Source organism: Cheilinus undulatus, linkage group 18 (assembly GCF_018320785.1).
Source record: "Cheilinus undulatus linkage group 18, ASM1832078v1, whole genome shotgun sequence".
Lineage (NCBI taxonomy): Eukaryota > Metazoa > Chordata > Actinopteri > Labriformes > Labridae > Cheilinus > Cheilinus undulatus.
Genome location: NC_054882.1, coordinates 42,093,810 through 42,108,563, shown reverse-complemented (window position 1 = coordinate 42,108,563; position 14,754 = coordinate 42,093,810). Strand labels below are relative to the sequence as shown.

Sequence of the window (14,754 nt, the reverse complement as noted above, 5' to 3'; positions counted from 1 at the left end):
TTGTTTACAGGCTTGCAGTTGTTTTGATTTAATCATGTCTGTAGCTACGGCCTGTTTCTCCTCTAATGCCGATTGGTCCAGTTATAGTCTGACCAGGAGCAAGACTTACAGGTTGATACTTCAAAAGATGGATCCAGATGATAAGAGACATGAGATCTGGATAATCCATCAGCTTTGAGAGGTATCTTTGCTCTTTTTCTGTCTATTGTTATATTAAAAAATAAACCAGATTACTCTGCTGGTATAGATTTGAAAACATACCCTACGGAGTTTCTGGTTTAAAGACCAGCTGCATATGAGGACACGTGTCCTTACCTTCACAGGTGATGTTGGTTTGGCTCAGGCCAAGCTGCAGCACAGATGTGTTCTTCATCAGAGGTTCCCTGATCTCCTGGATCCCCTCGTTTCCCAGGACGTTCTCACCCAGATCAAGAACCTGCAGCACCTTCAGCACCGGCTGTAAAACAAAGACGTCACATTGATGTGAATAAATAGTTTAAACCAGTGTTAATCTGACGACTACAACTATGGCGGACTTGCTGGTGTGTTTTGGATCATTGTCCTGCTGCAAAACCTAAGGGCTCTTGAGTTTGAGGTCACAAACTGATGGCCGGTCATCCTTCAGGACTTTCTGGTTCCATCAATTACAGCAAGTGGTCCAGGTCCTGAAAGAAAGCAGCCCCAGACCATCACACTGCCACCACCATGTCTGACTGTTGGTACGATGTCTTCGTATGAAATGCTGTTAGTTTCAAGCCAGGACACACACCTTCCAAAAACTTTTGTTTAGCCAGTTCACAGAATATTTTCCCAGAAGTTGAGCGAGCGAGAGTGGTGTTTAGTTTTCTAAAAATAGATAGTGGCATTTGTGCGTGTTGTGAGGGAATTTCAAGCATATTTTCTTAATATTAAGGGTTTTAGCCGTGGGTGTTTCAGGATGTCTGGTCAGGAGAGCAAGTCATGAGCCATGAGAGCAGCTGTATTTTGTAAAAGGTCATAAAGACCACTTTGGGAAGAAATGACTATTGCATTTGGGGTTGTAAAAGTACATAAGTGACAGACAACAGATGTATGTTGGGAGATTACCTTTGTGGAATGTGCTCAGTGGGTATTAAAGGTGTGATCTTGTGAATGACAGCAGAGAACGCTTAAGACCTTCTTTCCATACTGCAGTGTGTAAATAAAGGACGAGATTTGATTCATACACCGTGTTATTCATTTTTGGAAAACTAGTTTGCAATATTTCAAGATTTCTCTAACAGTGTCTGTCATGTGCAATAACAATATGTTACTGAGAATGTTGAGAATGCATTTTTCCACCTTTATTTGCACTAATTGTTGCCTATGTATATAGTTATCTTTTGCACTGTGTTTTGCACACCCAGAGTCCTAGACTCAAAAAATGACTGCTGATTGTTCTAAACATGTACAGGTTCACATTTCAAATGTCAAATCAAAACTTCATGAGCAATAACAACATTTCCCTTCATAAAAGCCATGAAAAACAAATCTGTTTTTGTGTTTTTCTTCTTTTAAACTGCTGACAATTCCATATAATGAGCAATAATCATTAACCAGAGGTTGAAAAGTCAAGTTCAAGTACTCCTGGGAAAAGGGAGCAAAGCTCTCAGACTTAGGGCATTTCCTGACTATTTTACAGCCAGAATAACAAAATATGTCCACATTTTTAGACTCAGTAGGTAAAGGGTTAAACTTGAATTTATAGAATAGAATAGAATAGAATAGAACACCTTTTTGTCATTGTATGGTCAGTACAATAAAATAATCTAAATGAACACAAATTTTAATTCTGTTTATTGTTTCATTGAAATGTCTTTTTATTATATTTTAAATATCTTTTAAATCTCTGTAAAGCACCATGAATTGCTTTGTGTATGAATGGTGCTATACAAATAAACTTGCCTGATTGTTGAATCATGAACTCTGACCTTAACTGAGTCGGTGAGGCCTGCAGGCCTTTAGATGTTGTTCTGGGTTCTTCTGGGACCTCCTGGATGGGCCATCCATGCGCTCTTGGAGTCATTTTGGTTGGCCGACCACTCCTGGGAAGGTTCACCACTGGTTAAAGTTTTCTCCATTTGTGGATAATGGCTCCCAGCATGGTTGGCTGGAGTCTCAAAGCCTTAGAAGTGGTTTTGTGACCTTCTCAGTGACTTTGTTTCTCTTCTGTTCTTCAATTTTTTTAGACAGTGGCATGATGTGTTGCTTTCTGAGATTGCTTCACTGTCAGACCGCTTCTGTGGAAGGGATTTCTTTGATACCTTCATTTCTTGATTCATAAATCATCACTTAAAAACTGCAGTTTGGACTTACTCAAGTTATCTGTTGTTAAAGTTAAAGTATGTTTGACCAGTTCAGTGATACAAAATTTGTAACATGTATGTCAGTATTTTAAAAAGTTAAAGTTGTGATAGTACATTAAAGTGAGTGTTTTAGATTTATTTTAATTTTACATTTTGGCTGATTAAATAAATTTAAAGAAATCAAATGTGTCGAAAAGTAGAGACTAAAATGTAAGGACTTTTCATAGACTTCAACTGGACTAAAACTATAAAGGTTTAAAATGACAAAAATGTGACTAAAATAAAAAAACACACTTTAATCTAAAGACTCAGACTGAATCTAAAATAGCTGTCAAAATTAACTCTGCTTTGAACATGATTCATAGAGTTTTAGAAGGAGAGAAATCCTGTGGATTTTTAATGATTGTTTTTCCACTTCTTTCACAAACTTTCCCTGACAAAGAGGCTCGGCGGCGTGCTGCTTGGAGAGAGTGAGTAAAGGGCTGGGAAGTTTTAATTATCATTATTATTATGCGGTGATTATTATTCCTTTTCAACCCGTTTCCTCTCATGTTAAACGCTCAGAACTTCTGCTTCCTCTCTCCAGAGCCACATTAGCACTGAAGGTTGATTAGCTGGCGCACAAAGCTGGGGGTGTCAGCGGCACAAGAGGCCCATGCTGCCCAACAGCTTGAAGAGGAACGCGCCTCCCACTCCTTGATGCCCCCTCGCCTCGCCACCCTTGTTAAATTCCTCTGGTCACTGCTCTGAAGAGAGCGGGAGCGCGGGGGTGGAAAGGAAGCCAGGAAGGCGAGCGACAGAGCCACAGAGCCACAGAGCGTCTTCTTCTTCTTCTGAGTTAATTTGCACCGCCGTGACAACAAACACACTTGAGAGGACCCCCCCCACCCCTCCCCGATCGCAGCTCAGAGAGGCATCGCCACATCCAATGCGTGGCGAGAAGCTTCTCCGGTGAAGAGGGGAGGAGGAGAGGGAGGACGAGCGGCTCGGATGGATATGCACCAGGGATAATAGCAGACAATTAAAGAGGCGACTGCGTGGTTGAGAGTGTGTGAGAGTCAAGCTTGGTTGAAGCCTGTCAAACGTAAACCACGGGAGGGTTGGAGTGAGAAGTTTGAGGGGGGTAGGAGTGTGAAACCACCAAAAACACAGTATGCTTTCACACATGACATGCTGGCTTCAAACAAAAAACACCAACAGCAGACACACAAGATGTAGAAAAACAAGACGCCAGCATGACTTTTCACCAAATCATCTTTAAAGTGTAAATTTAGACCTGATGGGACTAATGGAAACTGAGGAAGTCGGGAGCATTTAGACCAAATAAAAGTCCTATTGTCTTCATTCTTAAACTAGACAGACAGGATAAAGGATTGGAAAAAGCTCTGCACATACTTTAAAATGAGCTGCTAAGGGCTGTTTCCATGTTAGCTAGATCTTACAGGTGGCTGGTTTTCCTCCATAATTTAAATGTCTTTTAGCATAATTATACTGGTTAATGGCGTCGTCTTTTATGACTGCACCATGCTGGTCAGAGTGGGGAGCCTTAGCCCTGAAGCAGCAAAGCAGCCCCTGACCATCACACTGCCACCACCTTGTCTGACTGTTAGCATAATGTTCTTTTTATCAAATGCTGTGTTATTTTAACTCCTGATGTAACGGGCCGCACACCTTCCAGAAAGTTCTACTTCTGTCTGGTCAGTCCACAGAATATTTCCCAGAAATCTTGGGGATCATCAGGATGTTTCTTGGCAAATGTGAGACGAGCCTTTGTGTTCTTTTTTGTCAGCAGTGGTTTTGGCCTTGGAACTCTCCCATGATGCCGTTGTTGCCCAGTGTCTTTCTGATGGTTGAGTCATGAACTCTGACCTTAACTAAGGCCAGTGAGGCCTGCAGGTCTTTGGATCTGGTTCTGGGTTCTTCTGTGACCTCCTGGATGAGTTGTTGTTGCACTCTTGGAGTCATTTTGGTTGGCCGACCACTCCTGGGAAGGGTCACCACTGTTCACAGTTTTCTCCATTTGTGGATAATGGCTCTGACTGTGGTTCTCTGGAGTCCCAAAGCCTTGGAAATGTCTTGGTAACCTTTTCCAGACTGACAGATTTCTGTCACTTTGTTTCTCATTTGTTCTTGAGTTTCTTTGGATGGTGGCATGATGCGTTTCTTTCTGAGATCTTGTAGCCGACTTCACTTTGTCTGACAGCTTCTATTTAAGGGATTTCTTCATTCAACTAATCTGGAGGTAATCAGGCCTGGGTGTGGCCAGAGGAACTGAACTCAGCTTTCCAAGAACTGTGGTTAATCACAGTTAACACATGATTTAACAAAGGGGGGAATTACTTTTTCACACAGGGCCAGATAGATTTGTTTTTTCCCCCTAAATAAATAAAATCATGATTTAGAAACTGTATTTGTGTTTACTTTGGTTGTCTTTGTGAGATATTAAAACTGGTTGATGATTCGAAACATTTAAGTGTGATAAATATGCAAAAAAGTCAGGAATCAGAAAGAGGGCAAATACTTTTTGCCACGGTATCAGAAGCATCTAAATCCTGATCCTGATCATGTGACGGTTTAGAGATTCAGACCTATGGCCATTCAGTGGTGGGCAACAAGGTTTTAAAAGGTAATGAAACAAGCTGGAGCAAAAGTATAAAATAAGTAGAGAACGTTTGGAAAAATAGATTTCATACAATAGGTATGCTTTTTTATTAACAAGGTCCAGCTGGTGCAGGTTTTTATTTTATAAAAAGAACTTTCAGGTCTTCCATACGTCATCATATTTCCTTTATCCTCTATTTGTTAACAGAGCTTTCAAAATGTTCAATCATGTTTGAGAATATGGACACCTATGACACTTTATTTTGAACATATTTTCATATTTAAAAGACAATTGTTGTTTAATAAATTCCAATGTTTTTTCTTCTAAGTCTTCATCCATTGGTCTGAGTTTTTTTTCAATACTGCATTAAATACCGTACCGTGGACTTGTCACAGCAGTAAACACCGTACCTAGATATATATATACTCCTTCAAGTTCAGGTCTGCGACCAGGCCTGGGAGCCTGAGGGTTCTGTGCAGGATCTTAGCTCTTCCTAGGAGCACGCACTTCTCGATGGAGATCTCAGATGTTGTTCCCGGTATCTGTTAGAGCCTTCCACTCAGTTTGGGGGTTACAGCCCCCAGTGCCCCTACTACTGGCACCACTGTAGCCTTCACACCCCACGTCTTCTTTAGCTCTTCCTTCAGCCTTTGGTATTTCTCGTGTTTCTTCTTCCTGATGTTGCTATCGCTCGGTACTGCTACATCTATCACTACTGCTGTCTTCTGCTGTTTATCCAGCAGCACTGTCAGACTGATTAGCCATCCCCATCCAGTCAGTCTGTATCTGGAAGTCCCACAGGATCTTTGCTCGCTTGTTCTTCGCCATCTTAGGAGGCGACTTCCATCTTGAACCTGGGACCTACAGTCCACACTCAGCACAGAAACAATCTATTTTACATTTGATAATGTAAAACGAAACATACAGGTACAAAAAACTCTGCATGCACTGCAAGTTGTTTGTTGACCTTGGCAGACCCCATGTCTGCTCTAACATTAATGTTGGCCTGTAAACAGGCTAAGGTTAGGGAGGAAGTGTAAAACTAATAACTGCCTTCAGACATCTAAACTGGAACTGTCACACTACACAAATTTAACATTTTGATTCTAGTAAAAATCAGACAAATCTGATATCTGCTGCAAACAAAAATTACAAGTCCAAAGCCCCCAGACTTGGGTAATTTCTGTGTTGCATTATAAAAATTGCAGCCAAACACTGAACATGTGGTTGTTTTAGTGCTGGGATTGAAAATTGGGAGTTTATTCTCCCTAAAATGTGCTCCCGTGTCTTGGTCCTGTAAGAATCCTGGAGGACAGAGAGAAAAGCGCTGACAGAAAGGTTAATAACAGCTCTCCTCTTCATCATATTCGACACGACCAGTTTGGTCTCTAATTATCATCATTACGGCGAGAGAGGACAGCTACTTATCGCCGTGACTGTCAGTCCACGAGCGGCCTTCTTAACACACATCTATTATTTAATCAAAGCGTTTCTTCTTTCAGGGGCTCTCCAGGACTCACTGGAAGCTCGGGTAAGTGTGTGCCAGGCAGGCCGTTAATTTCCAGCCTTTTGACTTCCACAGTCGCCACTCACATGACAGGAAGGTGCAGTTTATGCTGCCAATCAGGCGGAAAGAATTCATGTTATTAGGAGTGTGGCGAGTGGAGGCGGGACGTTTTGGAGTGGGACGTCTCGGTTTGAGGACGACCGCTGCTCCAATCCTAAAATCTGCTGAGATGAAAGCAGGTATTAGTGAGACGAAGATGCTGCTCTGATCACTGTGGTCACATATGATGGAGAGGAAGGACTCCAAACAGTCTGCATGCTTTTATTTTCAGCTTTTCAGCTTTCCTGTTTGAGTATTTCTCTCCTAAACGAGGGAGGAGGAGGAGCAGCAACGCCGAGGAAGTATGGCTCTGAGAGGTGCTTTCTCACCTGTAGCTTTGCTCTGATTCAGATGATGGCAAGGTTCATTGTCGTATTTTCTCTTTGTTTTTTTTTGTGTTTACACCAAAATGTTCTTAATTAGGCCAAAGCCCACACCACTGAGAGGCCATCCTGGCTCCATTAAGTCGCAGCCTGCTTTTCCAAATGCAAGGAACTGCCAATATGGCCTAAAATTAATCCACTGTTATTTACTGACTATTTATTGAGTTTTGAATAGCCGGGTTGTGTCCCTTACCAAAGCCTTGGCAAGGTGTAGCATGCCATCTGCGGTGATGTTGTTGTTCCTCAGCAGTAAAACCTGCAGACCTGCAGTCTGATGCCTCAGACCATCACACAGCTCCTCCAGACCTGCAGACGTCAACACATAAAAACATGAGCTGACAGCCTGTTTCAGTACCAAACAATCATGCCTAATGTGAACATAACATCTCTTTAGTTAGATCTTGGACTTGTGGAGTTATTTCACAATTAAGTTGACAACACATGTTGAAATCTGTGAGAACAAAAAAGATGGACAGTCCAGGACATCTCTGAGAAAAAGAACGAGAAATTTCCATCAAGAAAAACCCGAAAAAGGTGAAGAGAAGACTTCAGCCTCAACTACAACTCCTGGCTAGCTTAAAAGCTAACAACTGCCAGTAACTGCCTGATCACCAGGAGACTACTGAATGCTACCTATTGAGGTAGCATGGGGTGGTGCGTATGAACTCAGCAGCCCAGCGCTCCATCACTAGCAGCAAAACAAAGCCCTACACTTACACCAGAACTGACAGCGAACCAATGGAGTTTACATCCTTCCTGGTGGAGATTATCCAGAGAATGGGGTGCTCAGAGACTGACAGGAGGAGGACGTGGAGCAGCACGACACCTACAGCCAGTGAGGAGGAGGCAGAGACGGCATTGTGCGAGAAGGCGGAAGCGGGGCAAACAAGGCGGGCTGCAGGCTAGGCTAAGAGCGACCCCAAACAAACCTGCGGTACCGAGCATCTCTCCCGGATGTCTGCTCCCTCACCAGCAGGATGAATGACATGAGGCTGCGGATTTCTAACCGCCGCTTGGACGACTGTGTTTGCTGCTACAGAGGAGACTGCCAAACACGATTTGCATTTTTACAGTGCAATGACAATAAACAACTGTCTGTCTGTCTGTCTGTCTGTCCATCCGTCCATCCATCCATCATTCCTTCCATCTGTCCACCCATTCATCCATCCGTCCATCCATTCATCAATCTACCTATCTACCTATCTACCTATCTATCTATCTATCTATCTATCTATCTAACATGCCCTTGGTCTCTGTTTCTATTGAAAATTAATCTTGCAAAGCAGCTGGATTGGCCAGATTTCACGTCTGTCATCAGGCGAATCCATCTTGCAAAGCTCCAACCTGAAACGTTTGTGCCAGCTCTGAAAACGGATCTGCCCAATCAGGTCAGACCATCCTTTGAGGAGAACGAGGTGGTCGCTGCGGGCAGGGTTTAGTTGTGCTGGAAGCCAGTGGCTGCTGCCAGTGTAGCAGTTAGCTCAGATGTAGCGATAGTAACGTGACAGTTTTATCAGAACTTGGCGACAAGTCTTTATCAAAACAAGATAGAACCACACTGAAAGCTTTTCTTGGCAGAGAGGATGGTTTTGCATTTCTACTGACTGGGACTGCGCCTGTCTGCCAGGCTCATGTTACGACTGTGCATGCGTGCTATCTCATTTTGTCCTGTCGCTCTGATTGGTTCGTAATAAATGTGACAAAAAGAATATTTGTTCTATCACCTTCACAACATTTTTATAACAGTCCTATCCTTCTCATATGCTCTCTATGGGGGATTTCCAGGATGAATGTGAATATATCCATGCAGTGGTGCGTCAGGTAAATGAAAAACTACACAATGTTGAAATATAAGCATCACAAATAAATGAGATTTCATAAACAGGCTGTGATGACTGGGATTTTTTCTGCCTCTTTGAGGTCATTGGTGTTTATCTGTGCAGCAAAGCTAACATCCTTACCAGCGTCTGCGATGTGATTGTTGCTGAGCTGCAGGGTCTGTAAGGTGCCGTTGTATCGTAGCAGATCTCCGAGCTGCAGGGCGTCCTGGTAGCTGTTTAGCTGGTTGTTAGAGAGGTGGAGCTCTTTCAAAGCTTTGTTGGTCTTCAGTGAACTGACTGAAAATGACAGGAGACAAAATGGTCGGACAGATCAGGAACCATAAAATAATGGACTTGTGTGATTTTTTTCAGAATGTGTTTTTTCTTTCTGCAGTTTAAACATGTCTGCAAAACATGTAAGTTTCACTCATTACTGTAACACTTCTTGAATCTTTAGCTGTTTTCACACAAGCCCTCTGAAAATCTGTAGAACATTTCAGGCAGAAATCCTTCTCAGTCACTTCTTCACATATCACTGTCATCAGCCTTATATCGCCATTTTTCATGATTTATTTATTTTTTTCATAAATCAGTGCAAACCCTTCATATCTGTTAGTGGATTTCAACAAATTTAAACTACATAGTTTCTAAAAGATATTGACAATTCAGTGATAAATTATTTGTAAAAAACAGTGTTTTGTTAAATCCCTGAAAAGTAGTGATTTTGGAGAGCCAAAGTTTTGGATATGCACACCAGGTCAGTGTATTTTACAGCCAAAGATTTTTATTTTTGAATGAAAAATCCAAAATGAAGAGACAAGCTGTTTCCCATTTACTGTTTAAAAACAGGAAAGCAAAACATGGAAAAATGGGCCCTTGGTCCTTTTAATAAAATAGAAAATAAATAAAAAATAATAACTTTTTACTTTCAGTCCCTTTTAAAGTCCAGTCACTGGATAATCAGTGTTCCTGGCTACGCCTACACCCTGAACACAAAAGAACACTCAAAGCAACTCAGAAACTCAACTGTTGGCCGGGTTCTTCACCAGTAGGAGCTTTATGGAAGAGTGGCAATGAGAAAGACACTGTTGAAGAAAACTCAGATTCAATCTGGACTAGGGTTCACCAAAAGGACTGTGGGAGACTCCATGGTCAAGAAGAAGAAAGTTCTTGGTCTGATGGGACCAGAATAGAGCTTTTAGACCATCAGACAGGACACCAAACACTGACATCACCACAAACACACCATCCCCACTGTGGAGCATGCTGGTGGCAGCATCATACTGTGGGGATGCTTCTCAGCAGCTGTGGGGGTGCTTCACTGCAGCATCATGTTGTGGGGGTGCTTCACAGCAGCATCATGCTGTGGGGGTGCTTTACAGCAGCATCATGTTGTGGGGGTGCTTCACAGCAGCATCATGCTGTGGAGACACTTCACAGCAGCATCATGCTGTGGGGGTGCTTTACAGCAGCATCATGTTGTGGGGGTGCTTCACAGCAGCATCATGCTGTGGGGGTGCTTTACAGCAGCATCATGTTGTGGGGGTGCTTCACAGCAGCATCATGCTGTGGAGACACTTCACAGCAGCATCATGCTGTGGGGGTGCTTTACAGCAGCATCATGTTGTGGGGGTGCTTCACAGCAGCATCATGCTGTGGAGACACTTCACAGCAGCATCATGGTGTGGGGTTGCTTCACAGCAGCATCATGCTGTGGGGGTGCTTCACAGCAGCATCATGTTGTGGGGGTGCTTCACAGAAGCATCATGCTGTGGAGACACTTCACAGCAGCATCATGCTGTGGGGGTATGTCTCACTAGCATCATACTGTGGGGGTGCTTCACAGCAGCATCATGCTGTGGGGGTGCTTTTCAGCAGCATCATATTGTGGGGGTGCTTATCAGCAGCATCGTGATATGGGGATGCTTCTCAACAGCATCATTCTGTAGGGATGCTTCTCAGCAGCCGGCCCTGAAAGGTTTGTAAAGGAAAAGGGCAAATTTAATGGAGCATAATAAAGGATAATCTTGGAGGGCAATCTGATACAGTCTGAACAATTTATCAGTCAGAATCAAAAGCAAAAGGAAAATGAACACAATTACAGCCACAAAGATTAAAGGAAAGGAAAGGAATTAAAAGGAAAGAAAGGAAAGGAATGTAGTAAAGGGAAAGAAAGTAAAGGAAAGAAAAGAAAAGACATAAAAGAAAGGAAAGAAAGGAAAGAAAAAAAAAGGAAAGGAAAGGAAATGAAAGGAAAGGAAAGGAAGGGAAGAAAAGGAAAGGAAGGGAAAGGAAGGGAAGAGAATAAAATGAGAGGTTTGCATCTTTTGCTCTTATATTTGTGTTTCATTTGTAAAAACATGATTGCTCAAAAGTTTTTGGACTACAGAGATAAATCAGGATATTCTGATTTCAGTATGTTGTATTCATCTGTTTGTAAACATTATGGACTGAAGAGGACTGGAGTTGAGGTAACATTTTCTGTCCCAACTTTAGATGGAACCCCGCTCCTCAACCCAATCCACTCCCCCTAAATTAAGACCTATAGATTTCTTTAAAGCGGTATTAGATATGATCCATGGTGCTGAACATGGAGCCTGCAGGTTGGAGCGGCGGCAGACTGATTGAAGGCGAGTGAACTTGAGCATGAAAACGAGAACACAGCGGGAACTCTGCCTCCTGCAAATTACTGCGCTAAAGATCAAGTGGCACTCCTTCAGAAACGTGTAGGAGGTATTGTTGGAGGCGGAGCAGTTACGACTTTAGAGCGGCAAACCTCATAAAACACCTGAAAACCTAAAACGTTGCCGTGTTAGACTTGTTCCATTACAGCTCTTTATTAATAGAGATATTTGCTTTTGTGTCTCCTCCTGTGTTTTTTATTTTGTGTACTGTACTGTGTGTCTCCAGTGGCCATGTTTGTGGGCCCTCGCTTCCCCTGCGTTCAGATCGATGCTGCAGATTTGATCAGGCCTGTCGGGCTGCATGTGGAATGCCAACATTGTCATCAGGCACAGTGGGAACCAAATGTTGGAATCGGTGGGATTGATCCGGTCGACTCCACCACCAGCGCCCAATCCCGCAATCACAGGCCCCTCCGATCGAAGGCAATGATCCTCAGCTGGGACCCCCCGCCGCCAGGGGAGGAGGGGAGCGGAGGTGGAGGTGGGCTCTGTGTAGGCAGGGAGGACGGGGCGGGGGGAGGGATGATCGTGGGAGGAAGAGGGGGGAGGATGTGAGCCCCTCAAATATCAAAGAGATCCAGGAAACAGCTGAAAATGTTGGAGAAGTTTCTGTCATGGAGCAGACGTCACACTGAGGCCGTTTGGATCTCTGTCCGCTCCAGCTGAGACGAGACGCCGAGTTCATGGTCGGATTTGTTTCTGTCCCAAAGAAAAGTCTGATCGCTTTCACTGTCACATCTTTCACCAGCCAAAGAAAACAATTTAGGTAGGCATTTAAGACAAACAATCCTGTCCACACATGCTCTGATCCCGCAACATCGCTGCAGTGCTTAAATGAAGATTTCAAGCATTTGTGATAACTGGCAGTGGAGGAATGTTGGCCCACTCTTCTTTGCAGAATTGTTTTAAATAAGCTACGCTGGAAAACGTCCCAGCATTAACTGCCTGTTTAAGGTCATGCCACAGCATCTCAATCAGATTTAAGTCTGGACGTTGACTAGACCAGTGGTTTTCAAACTTTTTGTGCCCAAGGCACACCATATTTAAATCATTACAAAATAGACTTTTTAAATGATGTTACATTCAAGGTGGCCTATAAGGGGAGATAAAGGGGAGAGCTTTCTGGGGCCCAGACAACTGGGAGATCATGGAGATGGCAAAAGTGGGCAAAAGGTGGCAAAATGGGTTAAAGATGATGAAAAACATGGCAAAATTGGGCAAAAAAGTGGCTAAACAAAGTCAGAAATAGGCAAAAATGGGTTAAAAGTGGCCAACCAATGGGTTGAAATCAGCCAAAACTTGTTGAAAGTGTCAAAACAGTGGCAAAAATGGGTTATAATTGGCCTAAAAGGATTAACCGTGTAAGAAAGTGGTAAAAATGGGATAAAAGTGATAAGAAAAAAGGGCAAAAGTGGGGAAAAAAAGTGGTCAAAGGCAAAAGTGGCAAAAAGGTGGCAAAAGAGATCACAAGTGGCAGAAAAGTGGCAAAAAGGGTTAAAGTTACTACAAGGTGGTAAAAAGGGGTTAAAAGTGATGGGAGAAAATGGCAAAAAATCGCCAAACAATAGCAAAATTTTGCAAAAAGGTAGCAAAAATGAGTCAAATGTGGCAAAAAGTTCCAAAAAAAGGTAGCAAAAATTGGTTAAATGTGGAAAAAAAGTTCCAAAAAAGTTGCAGAAATGGGTCAAAAGTAGTAATAAGAAGTGGCAAAAAAAGCAGTCAAAAGAAGTGGCAAAAATGGGTAGAAAAATTGTTTAACTTGGTTAAAAATAGGATGAATTAATAACTTTTACACCAATTCAACCCAATGATGGCTTGCCATGCTTTCCTGCTCTTAATGAAGTAACTGTTAGCCAGGATGCTAGCACCAATGCTACTGATCCAACACACATACACTCATATCATCAATAAATCCCAACTGGGCAGGTCCCATTCTCTGGGGTTTTTACAGGGGTCCAGACAGATCTGTGGGCAGGCCTGGTTACAGTTCTTGCCATAAAGTTGCAATAACATAGTGTACAAATTACCACGGCACACCTAGAATTGCCTTAAGGGACACTAGTGTGCCTTGGCACACCATTTGAGAACCACTGGACTAGACCACCCCAGATGTTGTTCGGGGTTCTTTTGTGACCTCCTGGATAAGTCATTGTTGCACTCTTGGAGTAACTTCAGGCTTCCCACTCCTGGGAAGTTCTCTCCATTTGTGGGTAATGGCTCTCAGCATGGTTTGCTTCAGTCCGAAAGCCTTAGCGATGTCTTTGTAACCATTTCAGAGTGATAGATGTTGGTGAATTAGGGTACTTTCACATTAGGTCCAGTTGTTTCAAACAGCACCGCAGCATGGTTCCTCCCCCTCCCCCTTCCCCCCCAGCTTGCTTTCAACTAGCAACATCGAACCGTGCTGGGCTGCACTTGCATATTTACTCGGTCTGAGAGAGCAGGTGGCTGTATGCCCGTAGCTGGTTTACAACCCTGCAAAGGAGGAGAAAGAAGAAGCTACCATGGCAACCACTGGGGTCATGACCTGAGTGAAGATTATTTTTGTTTTGACCCGCCAAAAAGTCCATCCTGCAGCCATGGATAATTAAAATCACTTTTTCAGATGCCAGCAACTTTGCTCTTCATATCTGCTCATCTACTACAGCTCAGAGGATTAAATGGGCTCGCGCTGCACAAATACAGCGGTTTTTGTGACAGGAGACTTTTTTTGCCTTTGCACCTCCTCTCACTGACTCCAACTTGTGTTCATCCGTAAGGTGAGTCACTTTATTGAGGAAAATGTGAAAAAACTGCCGTGCTGTGAAAAGAAGCTCAGTTTTTACGATGACGTCATAAAGCTGCTACGACGCTCTGTCCCGTATCCGGGCGCGGTTGCATTCACATCTCATCTGAACCGTGCCAGAGTCCACTTGAATCGCGCCCGAGACCACCTCTCCAAGTGTCCAGTGCCCGGGCGCGGTTTGTTTGCATTCACACTACCCAAACGAACCGGACCGGGCCCCTAGTGTGAAAACCACCTCATCTGTTCTTGAATTCCTTTAGATGGTTCCATGATGTAGACAGGTTCTATTTAAGGAATTTCCTGAATCAGCAAGTCTGGCAGTAATCATGTCCTAGTTTGGTTTGTGAAATTGAACTTAATTTTCCAAAAGACATGGTTAATTCATGATTTAACAAGAGGGGGGCAAATACTTTCTTAAATAGGACCAGGTAGATTTGGATGGCTTTTTCCCTTAATAAATGATATCATCATTTAAAAATGGCATTTTGTATTTACCATATTTAACTTTGTCTAATATTAAAACTTGCTGGATGATCTGAAACATTGAAGT

General features: G+C 43.0%; 1 protein-coding gene across 1 annotated transcript in view; it reads right to left on the bottom strand.

The window, feature by feature from the left end:
- Positions 1-14,754, bottom strand: part of si:dkey-288a3.2 (protein phosphatase 1 regulatory subunit 37) — a 118,676-nt gene that overhangs the window by 56,337 nt on the left and 47,585 nt on the right. Inside the window, exons 9-11 of the mRNA XM_041812241.1 lie at positions 8,877-9,032; positions 7,109-7,221; positions 316-457 (exon numbers count right to left, since the gene is read on the bottom strand). Of these exons, the coding sequence (XP_041668175.1) occupies positions 316-457; positions 7,109-7,221; positions 8,877-9,032 (411 nt within the window). The remainder of the gene's footprint in view (positions 1-315; positions 458-7,108; positions 7,222-8,876; positions 9,033-14,754) is intronic.